The 15,143-nt window shown below is 39.7% G+C and overlaps 1 protein-coding gene across 1 annotated transcript in view; it reads left to right on the top strand.

The window, feature by feature from the left end:
- SLCO4A1 (solute carrier organic anion transporter family member 4A1) overlaps positions 1 to 14,663 on the top strand; it is a 73,221-nt gene extending 58,558 nt beyond the window's left edge. The window contains exons 9-13 of the mRNA XM_083146795.1: positions 784 to 949; positions 4,168 to 4,340; positions 5,388 to 5,452; positions 7,302 to 7,450; positions 8,683 to 14,663. Of these exons, the coding sequence (XP_083002921.1) occupies positions 784 to 949; positions 4,168 to 4,340; positions 5,388 to 5,452; positions 7,302 to 7,450; positions 8,683 to 8,835 (706 nt within the window). The 3' untranslated portion in view covers positions 8,836 to 14,663. The remainder of the gene's footprint in view (positions 1 to 783; positions 950 to 4,167; positions 4,341 to 5,387; positions 5,453 to 7,301; positions 7,451 to 8,682) is intronic.
- Positions 14,664 to 15,143: the final 480 nt, after the last annotated feature.

Genomic DNA, 15,143 nt, shown 5'->3' with positions numbered 1-15,143 from the left:
GGCCAACAGAGGTGGTGGCCAGTGGGCAAACAGAGGTGGTGGGCGGGGGAATGCTGCGAGTCAGCCAGGGGACCCGAGAGGCAGGCACTGAAATCCAGACAGCGGCTGATTAGCTAAGAGAGCTCTCAGCCAATCACTGGCTGCCCATTCATTTGTATGGGGGGTTTGTAATGTAGCTTGACTCCTGGCTCTCCCCCGTGGCTTCTTGCAGCCTGGCTATCACCGCCCCCAGCTCCCTCCGCCTGCTGCGCCCCAGGATTTTACATGTGATTAATCACATACGATTTATCACATGCAAAAAAATGGCACATCAAGTGCCTAATCATATCTGACTTGTCCCAAGGAGCTGCCGGGGAAATTAGGTCCAACTTGGACAAGTCGACCTAATGTGCATAGTAATGGTAATACAACCAGAAATAGTTAATGGTTTTGCCTTGTAAATGATTGCCGCTTTAAAAAACTTCTGAGTGAAGCCGGCATCCCACGCGGACACCATTACCGCTCCCTATGTAAAACATAAGGTTCATTTGGTAATACTGGTGCAGAAGAGAAAGTTATGGTAATCACTAGCATCCCGGCATTTGCTTTCATTTTTTAAGGTGCAGCAGAAAAAGTAAGTTTAAATCTAATTAGTCACTGTGGGTATTCTTGTGCCTAAACTCTGTTTTACCATTCATGAAATTATGCATAACAAGTACAGTTTCTATATTGCTTTAGAGTGTTGCATTCTGGGAGAGATTATCCAGGTTATAACTGTCATTGTTCTCTGGGCTTTTTCTGCAGTGTCCTCTTTGCTGGAACCCTGAATTTGTCCGCTGCATGTAATGGTGGCTGCCACTGTTTGCAGGATCATTACAGTCCTGTCTGTGGAGTGGATGGTGTAATGTATTATTCTGCCTGCTATGCTGGGTGCTCGGGAACATACATGGACCATGGTGATGGTAACAAGGTGATGTAACTGCACATTTACAAATTAAATCATGTTAATAATCACTGCAAAGTTGGGAAAGTGTTTAGCATTGAGTTTGTATTCTACCTTCGTATTTTCATTGGTTTCCTTTGGTGTTTCAGTGTTTTCTAACACTAAGGCCCTTATTTTGGTTCACTCGCAGAGGCAAATTCCTTCTGAAATGGACAAAACCATGTGCACTGCAGGTGGGGCAGATGTAACATGTGCAGAGAGAATTAGATATGGGCGGGGTTTTACTTCCAAGTGAAATTTATATTGCAGTGTAAAAATAAAGCAGTCAGTATTTTCCCTGCACAGAAACAAAATAACTCACCCAAATGTAATTCTTTCTGCACATATTACATCTGACCCACCTGCAGTGCACATGGTTTTGCCCATTTTCTAAACAAATTTGTACTGCGATCAGATCTGAATAAAGGCCTAAATATGCAATGGCTAGTTAATTGGCTTCTGGGAAAAAAAACAAAACCTAGAGCCTAATTCTAAAGGTGCTAAAGATCTGAGCGGGCAATGGGGATGCGCCGGACTGCACATCGCCATCGCTATGGGTGTGCACACGGACCAATTTAAAAACAAAACAAAAATTCTAAGCAATCTAGACAGATCGCTTAGGAAATAGGCAGAAATCAACCTGTGTGTATGGGCCTTAAGTCAGGTGCAGAAGCACACATAGCATTGTCTACTGGCAGTCACCAAACTGTAACATTATTCAAATGCGGCTACAAACTCGTTCCATTGTGAACATCCTTGTGTTGAAAGTGAAAAGGCCAAGACACTTTCAGCATCTACAGTAATGCCCATTAGTGCATCCGTAGTAATGAGGAAGGCAAGTCACATGCTTGGTTGCATAGGCAGAAGAATCAGCAGCAGATAGAAAGAAGAAATAATGCAACTGTGTAGGTCACTGCTATGGCCTCATCTAGAATACTGTGTTCTGGAGAACATGGGTGATATGTAATATGGAGCGATTTTTAGACATGTGCGATTTTTTAAAAAATGGCCAAATTGCCTTTTTTCCAAAAATTGCACATGTTGTAGCATGCGATTAGCTGTAAAAATCACATGTTTTGCCATGAACAAAAAATTGTACTTCAAAAATCGTATCCAGATGTTCGCAAAATCGCAAATTTAATAGGGTGCGATTCTTCAGATCGCACTCGAATCCTTACCAAACATCGCAAAATAAAAATAGACCAGGTCCAGGCTGGCGAGTTTGACAGAACCATGCACAGACCTTACTGATCTGTGCATGGTTCTGTCAAACTCGCCAGCCTGGACCTAGTCTATTTTCTTTGTGATTTTTGGTAAGGATTTGGGTTCTCCCAAAAAAGTGTGTACAAATAAAAATGAATAAAAAAAAAAACAGTGTGGGGTTCCCCATCCCAAGCATTACTAGCCCAGGGCTCATTGAGACGCTGGTCCTAGTTTCCCAAATACAGGGTTGCAAAGTAATGGGGTTTCTCCATATTTAAAAATAAAGCAGCAAGGGGCTCTTGGACTGGTTCCAAAATTATGGGGGGACAAGAAGATTAGCAGTTCCCCATATTTTGGAGGCTGCACCGGTCTCCAACAACCAGCGTGTTATGCCACAGCCGAGGGACTTTTTATTCAAGGTCCCCCAGCTTAAATATGAACACCCTGGCTGGTCTTTCTTTTCGCCCAGCTTTTGATGCATCATCAGACGCACCATATCACTCCCACAGTCCCTTTGGCAGGTGCAGTTTCTCCATCTGGGTATGACCCTCTGTGTCAAAAACCTCACTCACATGTGGTTTTGATATGATTGCTGTCGCAATCTTTTACCATCCGCAATTGCGACTATAAGCTATAATGGGCACAAGCTTACCTGAGTATAGGGATGCTCACTGCTGTCTACTCATTTCCGTTCCAAGGCGTACAACTGCAGAAACACCAGTACCATTGTCACAGATCAACCGGTTTGAGTATTCAGCCACTTTGCAACCACATCTGAAAGAGTTCCTAGTGTGCCTTGAGCTGTTCTCAAGTGTGCCCCCAAATCTAGAGTTGCCCAAACAAGTTTACAGCCACCACCAGTTCTACTGTTATTTACTGGTCTCTTCTTTTCATGTAAAGGGCCAATGTATTTTATTTTTGTTACCTGTGGGGACCAGTGTGATTGATTTTTTTATATCCAATAGCTTTGTTTTTTTCTGTGGGGGCCAGTGTGGGGATCTCATGGTGTGTCTTGGCAATTTTAAAATCGTATTTAGTGTGCCACAAGGTAAAAAGGTTGAAAATCACTGATTTAAATGGTCTACAGTGCCAGACTAAAACTAAAACCTACTGTATATAAAACTGGATCATACAGTAACCAAACAAATGCAGCTGCTAAAACAAAAGATATGCATGCTCTGCTTATGGGAGCTTAACATCTAGTGGGTAAAGGTAGACCAGAGACAATAAAAAACAAATGTGGTTCATAGTGGAAAATAGGAAAGCAAAATAAAAGAAGTAAAATAAATCTAAAGTGCAGTCTGTTGTGTATTCTATTTAAATTGGCTTATGTATGTTTTTATAAACAAAACTATTTGTAAAAGAGGAGTCTAGGGTTTTGGTCTATGTACACCAGCTTCCTTTCCTGTAGAACATCCCATTGTATGCCTGTAGATGATCATAGAGAGCATGCTGGGGTCATTTACATACTATAGGCAAATATACTATAGCTAAAGAAGAGAAACAATGGAGGATTTACATTCTGTCTTGGTTTTGCAATATGTGTGGATGTTAGATGATGCCTTTCCATATATGAAAGTGTATTCATTTTCACTGTAGTGGTCATGCAGCACGGCAAGGCAGTACGGACAGTGTAATGGTTAGCATTACTGTCTCACAGCACTGAGGTCATTGGTTCGATTCCCACCACATCCCTAACTGTGTGGAGTTTGTATATACTGCCTGTGATTGTGTGGGCTTCCTCCGGGTACTCTGGTTTCCTCCCACAATCCAAACATTTACTGGTAGATTCATTGGCGCCCAACAAAGAATTAACCCTAGAATGTCTGTGTGTGCATGTACATGTGGTAGGGAATATAGATTGTAAGCTCCACTGGGGCAGGGACTGATGGGAATGTTCAAATATTCTCTGTGAGCTGCAGAATATGTGTGCGCTATATAAATAACTGTTAATAAATAAATGTAATGGCAGCCTTTACCTGACCATTATCTCTTTTGTTTAGGTTTATGAAAACTGCAGCTGTATTGCCTCAAATATCTCAGCGGCTGGTGGACAGGCCGTAGTGGGGAAATGTTCGTCTTCCTGTCACAAGATGTCTCTGCTTTTAGCATTTACGTTTTCTATTATCCTGTTTACATTCCTGTGCAGTATACCTGCATTGACCGCAACACTAAGGTATCATTACAGCTAATGCAGATCACCTGTGAGTTTAAGAGCAGAGATATTCATGGGATCCAGGGGATAGGTCCACAGCCAATAGGTCGACATTGACAAAAAGGTTGACATGGCATTGGTCGACACCTGGAAAGTTGACCTATGTTTTTCACAATTTTTATTTCTTTGTTTGGATTGGGAACAGTAAAATGTGCGGAGTGGAGTGGACCTGGCTCATAGCATAGCCAGCCCTGCGAGGGTACTCGCTACACTCCTTGAAGCTCCACATGCTCAGGTGTCGACATTGACACCAACATTTTTTATATGTTGACCTTTTGCAGCCATCAACCTTTTGTCAATGTTATGCATGTTGACCTTTTGTCAGTGTTGACGTAGTGCATGTCAACCTTTTGTCAGAGCCAAACTAGTGCATGTCAACCTAGACAGTGTCTATTCATTGAGAGGCTCTCTAGCATGTATTTGAATGATGACTCATTGACAATAGTTACTGTATTCCCATCATATCAACCTCTGGAATATTGAGTTAAGGTGCTCATACATGAATGACATCACACATATCTGCGCCACATAGCCAGGCTATGTAGATCTAGTATACCTATCTATCACTCACGCTGAAAACCCAGATCCCATGTGACCTGGGGTGGGTGGGTCATATGTACAATATTTTCTTACTGACGAGCCATTTATGCTGCAATAACCATAAACTGTGTCAGACTTTGGCCGCATCACTAGATATAGCCTATTCCACTTCACCCCATAACATCAATCCTATCCTTCGCCACAAATTCCTGTGCTAAGACTTTTCTATTGTGAGAGAATCATTGCATAGGAATACTCCTGACTGGGGAAAAGGCAGCTATGTGTCAGAGATCATTTTAATGCACTCTGCGACTCGTGCATGTTTTAGCATAACAAAGAATAGAATGTAGCAAGTTCAGTCAGTGATATTCCTGTCACACTGATGGGGTTATACTCACCGGTACATGAATACACATGACTTATGAGACCTTTTCCCTGTGAGACTCACACGGCTCTTTCATGTTCTAGGTGTGTCTCGGATAGTCAGCGTTCTTTTGCACTTGGGATCCAGTGGATATTAGTACGGACATTAGGTATGGTATAATAAGAAGCACTTATACTAATGGACTCTGTAACCCAGCTGATAAACTCTGCAATTTCCTGTGTTTTATCATCTCCGCATGTACCCTGAGAAAAGTGCTTCTTACTAAGGGGCTTTCATTTTACAAGTACTGTCTTCAGCTTAACCATTAAAGTGCACTGTCTGTATCATGAATAGTATGTGTAAAATGTGTCATCCGGAAGTGGTGAGGATCAGTGAGAACAGTTGTTAATAAATAAATACATACAATACACTGTTCACTTGTCAGTGTGTGGATAATGTACTGTAATTTTCTGATGAAAGGAAACTGACTTGTTGAGTGACTTTACAATGGCACAGCAAGGAGCTCATAAACATACTGTAATGTTTCACGCTTATAGCCAGGAATATTGTACTATGTGCAAAGGCTAATTCACTCTCAGATGGACAAAACCATGTGCACTGCAGGTGGGGCAGATGTAACATGTGAAGAGAGAGTTACATTTTGGGTGGGGTTTGTGCTTCAAACTGAGATCTATATTGCAGTGTAAAAATAATGCAGCCAGTATTTACCCTGCACAGAAACAAAATAATGCCCACATCTAACTCTCTGTACATGTTACATCTGCCCCACCTGCAGTGCATAAAGTTTTGTCCATCTGAGAGTGAATTTGCTTTTGCGAGTGAACCAGAATAACCCGCTATAAGTTGTAGGGACCTTGCATTGTACTAGAAAAGCATGAGACCCTTTTAATAAGAAGATTCTAGTTCTCCACACACCAGTGCAGATATCGTCACTTGTGGTATGGGCAACCATCCTAGATTCCCCCAAGGTCTCAGTCTATAGTGAACAGCTATAATTGGCTGGTTGGTTTTGTGCACACTGTTTACAGATCTATTAACACGTCTGTCAATGACCATGCACAGTGACATGCGGGTGGTTTTGTGTGTAATTACAGTTCTTACCCTGACACTGAGTTAGAACCAGTTCTCTGAGCTCTATTGTTAAAGAGAAAAAAAGGGAGGGGAGAGAAGAGGCAAAAAGGAAGGAAGGTGGGGGGGGGATAGAAGAATGGACGGTGGACACTGGAGTGAGGTAGATGCAAACAGAAGGAGAGGCAGACAGGATAAAGGTAAAAATAGACAGGAACAGAGAGACTGGATGGCGGGGATTCGGTATGAAATCCCGACGGTCAAAATCCCGACAGGGTCAAAATACCGAATGGATCAAAATACCGACAAGAACAAAATCCCGCCATTTAAAATCCGACAGGGTCAAAATCCCGACATATAGAATGTACAGGTGAAACAGTCTACATGACTTTTGGTCGACAGGTGTGAGGTCGACATGGGCTTGTCACTGTTTTTTTACCCGAATGTCGACACAGTCGACATGGACACAGTTGTAAGTGGACCGCAGCCGCTCGCAATGCTTCGAAAGCGGTGCCTCGCTGCACTCGGCACACTATTTTATTCTCCCACCACGCCCCAGTGGATGGTAGGGCATGAAATACTGCCTGTCGACACATGTCGGGTCAAAAAACTGTGAAAAAACCCATGTCGACCTCGCACCTGTCGACTGAAAGTCATGTAGACTGTTTCACCTGTACATTCTATATATCGGGATTTTGACCCTGTCGGGATTTTGACTGCATCCCAATGGCGGAGGCAGGGAAGATAAATGGTAAGGTGGGGGAAATAAGAAGCAACCCCTGTAATGCCACACACAATAGCTAACGATCTGCCAAATGGCGGATCCAAAAATACTAGTACTGTGATGTCATCTTCTGTTTTTAGTGTGCTTATTTTAGTGACTGTCCCTTGGAAACATTATCAATTCATAAACTCTATTCTCCCCACAGGCGGAATCCCTGGACCCATCGCCTTTGGCTCAATGATTGATATTTCATGCCTGCTCTGGCAGAACCAAAGTGGAGAGAAAGGTTCCTGTTACATATACCAAAATTCAGCAATGAGTAAATACATGCTCTTTGCTGGTCTTGCTTACAAGGTGAGCACACACACACGCATACAGATAGTTATAATAGCGAGTGAAAATAAACAGCCAACATGACCCCCCATTTTGTTCAAGTAGGACCATTTATTGTTTAAAAGCACTGTTATGTACTTAGTGATTGCATCCCTAAACAGTGACTACTTTTGAACTATATATACCTTTTAGCCAGGGACACGTGTGTGTGTAGTATGTACAGTGATACAGTAATACTACATATATGAACCTTTCCTATTTTTAACTGTAACTTTTACTGTTTTGTTGCTCACTTGACCTTCATTAATGTTATAGCTAAACTATGAAAATAAACAACTAAAGTCTATGGACCAGATGCACTAAGCTTCAAAAGTGATAAAAAGGGAGAGTGATAAACAATCAGCTCCTACCTGCCTTGTCACAGACTGTGTTTGAAAAATGTCAGACAGGAGCTGATTGGTTGTTTATCACTCTCCGTTTTAACAATTTTGAAGCTTAGTGCATCTGGCCCTATGTGTATTACAGTATACATTCAGAATGTTACTATAGGGAATGTAAACATGAACAGGAGGTCAACATTCAGCTTGCCGGCTATGAAAGAATGTCGACATGGCATGTTGACAAAATGTCTATAGGCACAAAGACAGATGATTTATGGTTAGGCTGCAGTTGGGTTTAGTTTTAGGGCTAGTTAAGACCCCCTATGAAAAATCATATGTTGACTGTCAACAATCTGTCAATGTTGAGACTTTGTAAATTTATTATATTGCCAATTTATAGGTATTTGGTATGGCCTTATCTAGAATACTGTGTTCAGTTCAGGAGGACATATCTCCAGAAGATTATTCATACATTAGAAACTGTACAGGAAGGGCGAATATAATGGTACATACTGTAGCATACATTACAAAATTTGAAAGCGCTTAATACAGATGTGTTCCGGTACAGAGGAACTGCATATAGCAGTTTGCTGTAGCGAGATCGTGATGTGAACACAACCTGGCATGCTGTGTGCCTTCACATCGAAAAATTACCTCACAGAAAGGGTAGTGGGCAAGTGGAATATTCACCCATCATAGGTGATCAAAGCTAATACAGTAGAGAAATTTAAACATGCATGGGATAGGCATAAGGATATTCTTAAAAGAACTAAGGATAAAATAGGCTTTGAGGTAACAATATGGTTAACAAAGCATGGTGCATGTTTTGTTAACTTACAATTGTTAATTAACACTTGACTCTCTGTGTCACAGGTGATTGGATCGGTGTTCTTCCTACTTGCTCTGTGTCTTTATAAACCTCCACCTGTTTCCCCTGTAAGTAGCATAGACAAAACAGCCAATGGCCATTCAGAAAAGATCTCTCAAGAAGAATCTGCTGTGACCTCATCAGCAACTCCCACCTAGCCTATCCTCTGCTGTCACCACACGTCCTCATTACCCAACGCTATTGCCTTCACTTATCAGTCATGTAATGAAGTACTAAACTCATTCACCTAATATTGAGCTACAGTGTTGTCACTATTCAAGTATTTTTTTTTTTGCGTTTTAAAGACTGCTACCATAGGAAAAAAGGGCTATTTAGCACTGTAGCGCCGCATGTGTCACCGAATGCAAAATTCAACACGAATTCATCAAAAGTATGCACCAGAGCTGGCATAAGAATACTTTAAGTTTTCAATGCTACATAGTTTTCTTTGACACTGGAAGTACCTTGTGTTGGTAAATAATGCATTTAATTTATGTTAATGTTTTTTTTTTATTTCTATAAAACAATGCAGTATATTAGACATGCTATGAACATTGACGGTCACACGCGTCACATAGAAAATCTGCCCTAAGCAGCAATGTCTTTCTGCAAAAGGTGACATACACAGTTTACCTCATAATATCTAGCCTCAATGCACCACACATTAAGAGATGCCTGGTGCCGCTGAGCTGACAGGTCCTGTGCAGCTCTGCTAGCATTTGGCACCTTTTTGATAAAAATGCATCTTAGCAACATGATATGACTAGGATGCACCAGAACTGTGCACATTAATTCATATGCAACACTTGTATATCTGTGTGCAAATGAGTCTGCTTATGAAGCACAACAGAACTTGGCAGATTCAGAGACTCAGGAGAAAATTAACTAAAGCTTCTAATAACGAAACTAGGTGATGCTGGTTGGTTTTTATGGGCAACATAACTTCTTCATTTTTAGAGGCTTCAGTAATGTTTCCCCTCAGTTGCAGACAGATTCAAGTGTCCAAATTAATCAGCTCAGTCACCCGGTACACTAGGTGCATTTTCAGAAAAAAAAGGCACAGCGCCATAGACCTGGTGCACTGAGACACTGAGAGGGTCTGTTTGGCTCGACTAGAACAATGATGTATGAGGACACCGGAACAAAAGGCAGAAATGATGGCGCTAAACTTTTAAATCAAATCCCAAATTCTGATACAGGGTGATTCAGACGATTTATCTCTGCCTTTTGTTTCGGAGTACTTTCCTAGTGAGGATTGTTTTGTGTGGTCCTCCATCGGATTTGCGGCTGAAAGGACTGGTTGCACCTTGGGACCTTTCCTACTGTTTGTTTAATGTATGAGGACACATCTGTATTTTATATCTTGAAGTAAACATTGCATTTAATCTGGCAGAAAAATTGTGTAAGTCCCTCCCCGTGTGCATATAGGCTGCCAATAGGAATGTCAAATGCATACAAATACAAAATACATGTATTTGGATTGCATTTAATCTGTATCGTATTCCTTATGCTGAATTAACAGTGGCTATTTTAAAATGGGCATCATTATTTTTCCATTATTATCTGTCCATGTTAAAAACTAATGTATGGTCAATAGAACTAAACTGGAACTGTTCCTACAGGTGGAGGCCATATTGACTTATAATCGCTCATATCTTAAGCTTGCCCGTAGTATGTAGCATTAAACTGAAACTGTATACAGATTACGTTCTGAGCACAGTGTTACTGCCAGACATCCATCTTTACCATTTAAAAATATTTTTCATAAAGACAAACAAATTCCTCTCTCCTCAAATCTCTTCATTCACTCGCTTCATCCTTACACAAGTATTGCTAAGTCATTCATAGGCAACCTGATAGCTCAGGTGATGCCTTTTCATTTACATGTAGACATGCAGAGCAGCCTGTAATAAAAGCACATCTCTACTTACCTTAAATTGAGTTATCAGGAAGTAAAGAAATTTGGTTGCTTTTTAAACCAAATAATTGGAAAAAGAATCCCTTTGTCTATATCTTGAAGATAATTCTGTTACAGACTCATGGTCATGCCCCTTCAAAGATGAGGGCTTTTTTAGTAATCTATCAATATATTAACAGGTCAGAAATGCTATACATGATGCACCCATTACATCTTCAAGACAGCAACAACATGACACAGTTTTGAAGAGCAGTGCTGGACCTGTGCACATGCGCAAAACGGGTCTTGCACCTTTGCAGACCTCCAAACATTGCATTTATATCAAGCCAACAGATTTGTCTGCAATTAGGAATTATGCCCTAGGTATACAGTAAAACTACTGTGAACTAGGGGCACAGCTTATTCCTGACTTGTTCTTTCAGTGCTCATTGTGACTAATAATACAAAAAAAGACTATGCAGCTGTTTGTATTACAGGTATTTTCTGAACGTGTAATATTATGTATATCATACACACATATGTCACTATATATTTGCGAATAAAGGGAGCACTCACCAGGCTTTCACTGTTGGTTTAGACCAGTGGTTCTCAACCCTGGTCCTCATGGACCCCCAGCAGTGCACGTTTTCCAGGTCTCCACACAGAATCACAGGTGATATAATTAGCTCCACCTGTGATCTTTTAAAATGTGTCTGTGATTAATGAGTGCACCTGTGCACCTGCCGGGTGACCTGGAAAATGTGCACTGTTGGGGGGTCCTTGAGGACCGACGTTGAGAACTACTGGTTTAGACAAACAAATTCTTTAATGGAACATCATTTTTAAGGGTTGTTGTCAACCTGACAAAAAATAATATACTGGTATGTGTATTTTATGTTCATAATGCCAATGGCGAAGTTGGCTTACATATACGTATTTAAAATGAATGCACAATGTAGAGAGTTAGCACATTTTTGTCACTGTAAATGCCAAAGTAGTATACAGTAGTCAACCATTCAATGTTAGGATTTTGTGATCCATTATATGCATTATATGCATTACTATCCCTGTCACAAAAGTTTTACAATTGATGATGTGAAAAAGGAAGCACTGTTAATTTTAAATCTGTAATTAACAATCATCTACTCCCCACCAAGACCTAAAATCTTATAAATCCAAAATCATTTCGAAAATACTGTAGTTCATAACAGATTTTACTGTTTTTACTGGTAATAATCAAACACTAAGTAAATATAATGAAACCATAGGTGTGAAATTAAAGGTACAGTATCTTTTGCTGCTTCCGTATCAAGTTCACTTCATTATTTGATCATCAGGAAGTGCTGACACCTCTGTTTACAAGTAGAACCTTTGGACGTTCATTCGGAAACGTTCCAAGGATGACATCTGAAATGATCTATGAGAAGCAAAATCTCATCAGTCTAGAATGAGTAAAGGCGTGCACACATGCTTCGATGTGGCGGCCGTGGATACAGATTCGATATCAACGGCCAGCGAACAGGAGGGAGGGGGGGATGCTGCATAGAGCAGCATTACACTGCCTTTGAAACAAAAATATAATTGCCAGGCAAGTCCATTAATATAATTGCCAGGCTGCAAATCGGAAACTAATCTGCATGGAAGGCAGTTAACACACTTTGATTCTGGGTCATTTTCTATTCGATTTTGATTCAATTTTGTTTCTATGAGCAAAATCGAATCAGAAAATGACCCTGGTTCGAAGCGTGTGTACGGGGCATTACAAAGACATTCCCAAACAATTTGAAAAAGTGTAGACTTTCCTTTTCACATCTATGACATGAGATCTTTTTTGATTGGTGATAACCCACTATTACTGCCCTTTAGATGTTTATTTATTTATAATTTTGTATCATTTGTGTGTTGTTGACTTAAAAATAAGGTAAAAGGGGCGATGTGTGCTTCGCATTCTGTGCTAAGCGATGTAGGCTAGGCGATTTCCCTTGAAGTTCCCGGTGTCTAGATCGCGCATAGAAACAAAGCTATGTATGCTAAACAATCTGTGCTAACCAGTGTTTTGTATGCACTTGCCAGGCAATCTAACTGGATTTTGCCTGCATGTTCTAAAGATCTGGGCCGGCAATGGCGCCCATTGCCATCGCTATGACCTGTACACACAGAACGATTCATGCTTAATTTCTACACGATCTGCACAGATCGCTTAAAAAAATAGGCAAAAATCACCCTGTGTGTATGTCCCTGAAGTTAAATTCTGAAGTTCCATATGTAAACCAAATGTGTTTTTATAAATGTCAACTGAATGGTGCAATAATATTATAGGGCCATATTTAACAGGTATCGTAAGTGCAGTAACACTGAACTGTAAATAAATGGTAACCTGCTGCAGGCAGCTCTCCTATTACATTGCCTCCTCTTGCATTATATTAAGCCAGGTATGTCCAAACTGTGGCCCTCCAGCTGTTGTGAAAACACACATCCCAGCATGCCTTGCCATAGTTTTAGCATTCCCTAATAGCAAAACTGTGGCATGGCATGATGTGAATTGTGGTTTCATAACAGCTGGAGCCTGAGAGCCATAGTTTGGACATGCCTGCATTAAGCCAAACACGGATTTGTATTGTATTAATTACAGTATGTTACTATGATGACCATATTGTACTCTTTACTTTTTGCTGTTTACTAATATTAAATTTAGGTGCAAAATTTTCATTGATCTATCATCATTGTTCTAGACATTAAAAGCTGGTCTCTTATTGGTTCCTGTAGTTTAGTGTCAATTTTACACTTAAATGCAGTGTCAGCATATTAGTTCTTTATTTATAAAATGATAGGACAGAATTTTCTTAGATAATATTTGTATTGTTGTGGATATGGGTTTATAGACAAGTCTCAGACAAGCATGCAATATTCAATATTGATTTTAATAATTTTTGGTGGTGGAAATTACATTTTAGTAATTTGAGCACTCTTCATTTTACTATGATGGGAAATTATTCTAAATGTAACTTTCATTTATTGTTTAAAAAAAGGAAAGAATTCAACGTCTGTTGATGGAAATGGTTTACACATTTCTAGTGGTAAAGGGACACAAACTCCATGTTAATTCACCTATCCTTGCTCCTTACCCCTTATTACACATGAGGTCAATAAGAAGCGTCGCTGGGGTAACGGTTAGCAGAAATTGTAACTGCTTTTTTTAAGCTTAATATATAGTCAAATAATCAGTACGACTATAATACAAGTTGCTCTATATAAGTTGCTCTATATGACAGCTCTTCAATATTTACAGTATATGTAAAAGTCTGATACTGTGATAGAAATTAAGCTGCTTGCTTGTATACATTTGCTTTGCAGATGAGTGCAAGTAATTGCTCTCTGTTATCAGTCAACAGGAAATTACTGTGCATAGGATAAAATTTCCCCCACGAGAATAATTTTTTACCTGAAATGTATCCAGTTAAAATAAGCTCCTGCAGATTTTACATATGTCATGTTTGTAAATAGTGGAATTAGCTCTTTTATATAAAGCAATTTGTATAATTTAACCAAACAAATAAAATACATTTTTTGCTTGAAAATCAATTTGATTTTAAGATGACCCAATGATTTGTAATTTGCCACCTTGAAACAAATATTTTACTTATCTAATCTGACATGAGGAGGCTTTATTCAAGCTCATGAATCTTGTCAGTTAAATTAGATTTTTGTTGTGTTCCTATAAAGGACCCTGATCTTTATGTTCAACAATGCTTAGCCAATCACAGAGCACCTTCAGTACTCCATTGCTGCTGAAATTCATGTCTGCCACTTGCCACCACAATATACTGTAGTCCATGTATTATCCATATGGCATAGAAAGTATACTGTAGTCCAATATTACTAGCAACAGAAAGTAGCCATTAGTCTTCAAAGACACAGGTTACATTTTTTATATAAAGAGCAGACAGCCCAGGGTGTGCGTGAGATACCCCCAACAGTTATTTAATGTTTTATGATTTACAGGTTCTATGTTTTTCTGTATTTTTTTGTATAAATATCTGTATTTATGTACATGTAAGAATTTCTATAAATAATACAAAACAAAATGATCATATGTGTTTTGAGTTTTTATTTATTGATAACGATAGACCTGCCAACCAAGAAAATCACACCCTCCAATAGGAAGTACCTGGTTCCTTGACATTAATTCACTCAAAAAGAGTGAATGCATAAATATAATGAGTTTAGAAGGCACTAACAATGCTTTCAGCTTAATGTTTAAAGTTAGTACATAATCCTTGAAGTGATGTGTTTGCTTCCTGGCAACAAGATGTTGAAGAATACTAGTAGATGTTCCCACAAGTAAATAGTTGAAGATAAACGTTAATGATCATATTATAAGCATCAGGAGATACATACACCTAGGAGATAATGCCCTTGGGTTAACAATATCTTAGCAGCGCCATATCATGCGGAGTACATGAGGTCATGATGTCATAGAACAAGCAGGAAGACTTGTGCTTGTTATGTCCTAAGGATTTGCCTGCTTCTTTATAAGTAGCAGGGTGGAAAATGGTGTCCGATGGCCCC

This window comes from Crinia signifera, chromosome 6 (genome assembly GCF_055691185.1).
Source record: "Crinia signifera chromosome 6, ASM5569118v1, whole genome shotgun sequence".
Taxonomy (NCBI): Eukaryota; Metazoa; Chordata; class Amphibia; order Anura; family Myobatrachidae; genus Crinia; species Crinia signifera.
This window is presented reverse-complemented; position numbering and strand designations above follow the sequence as displayed.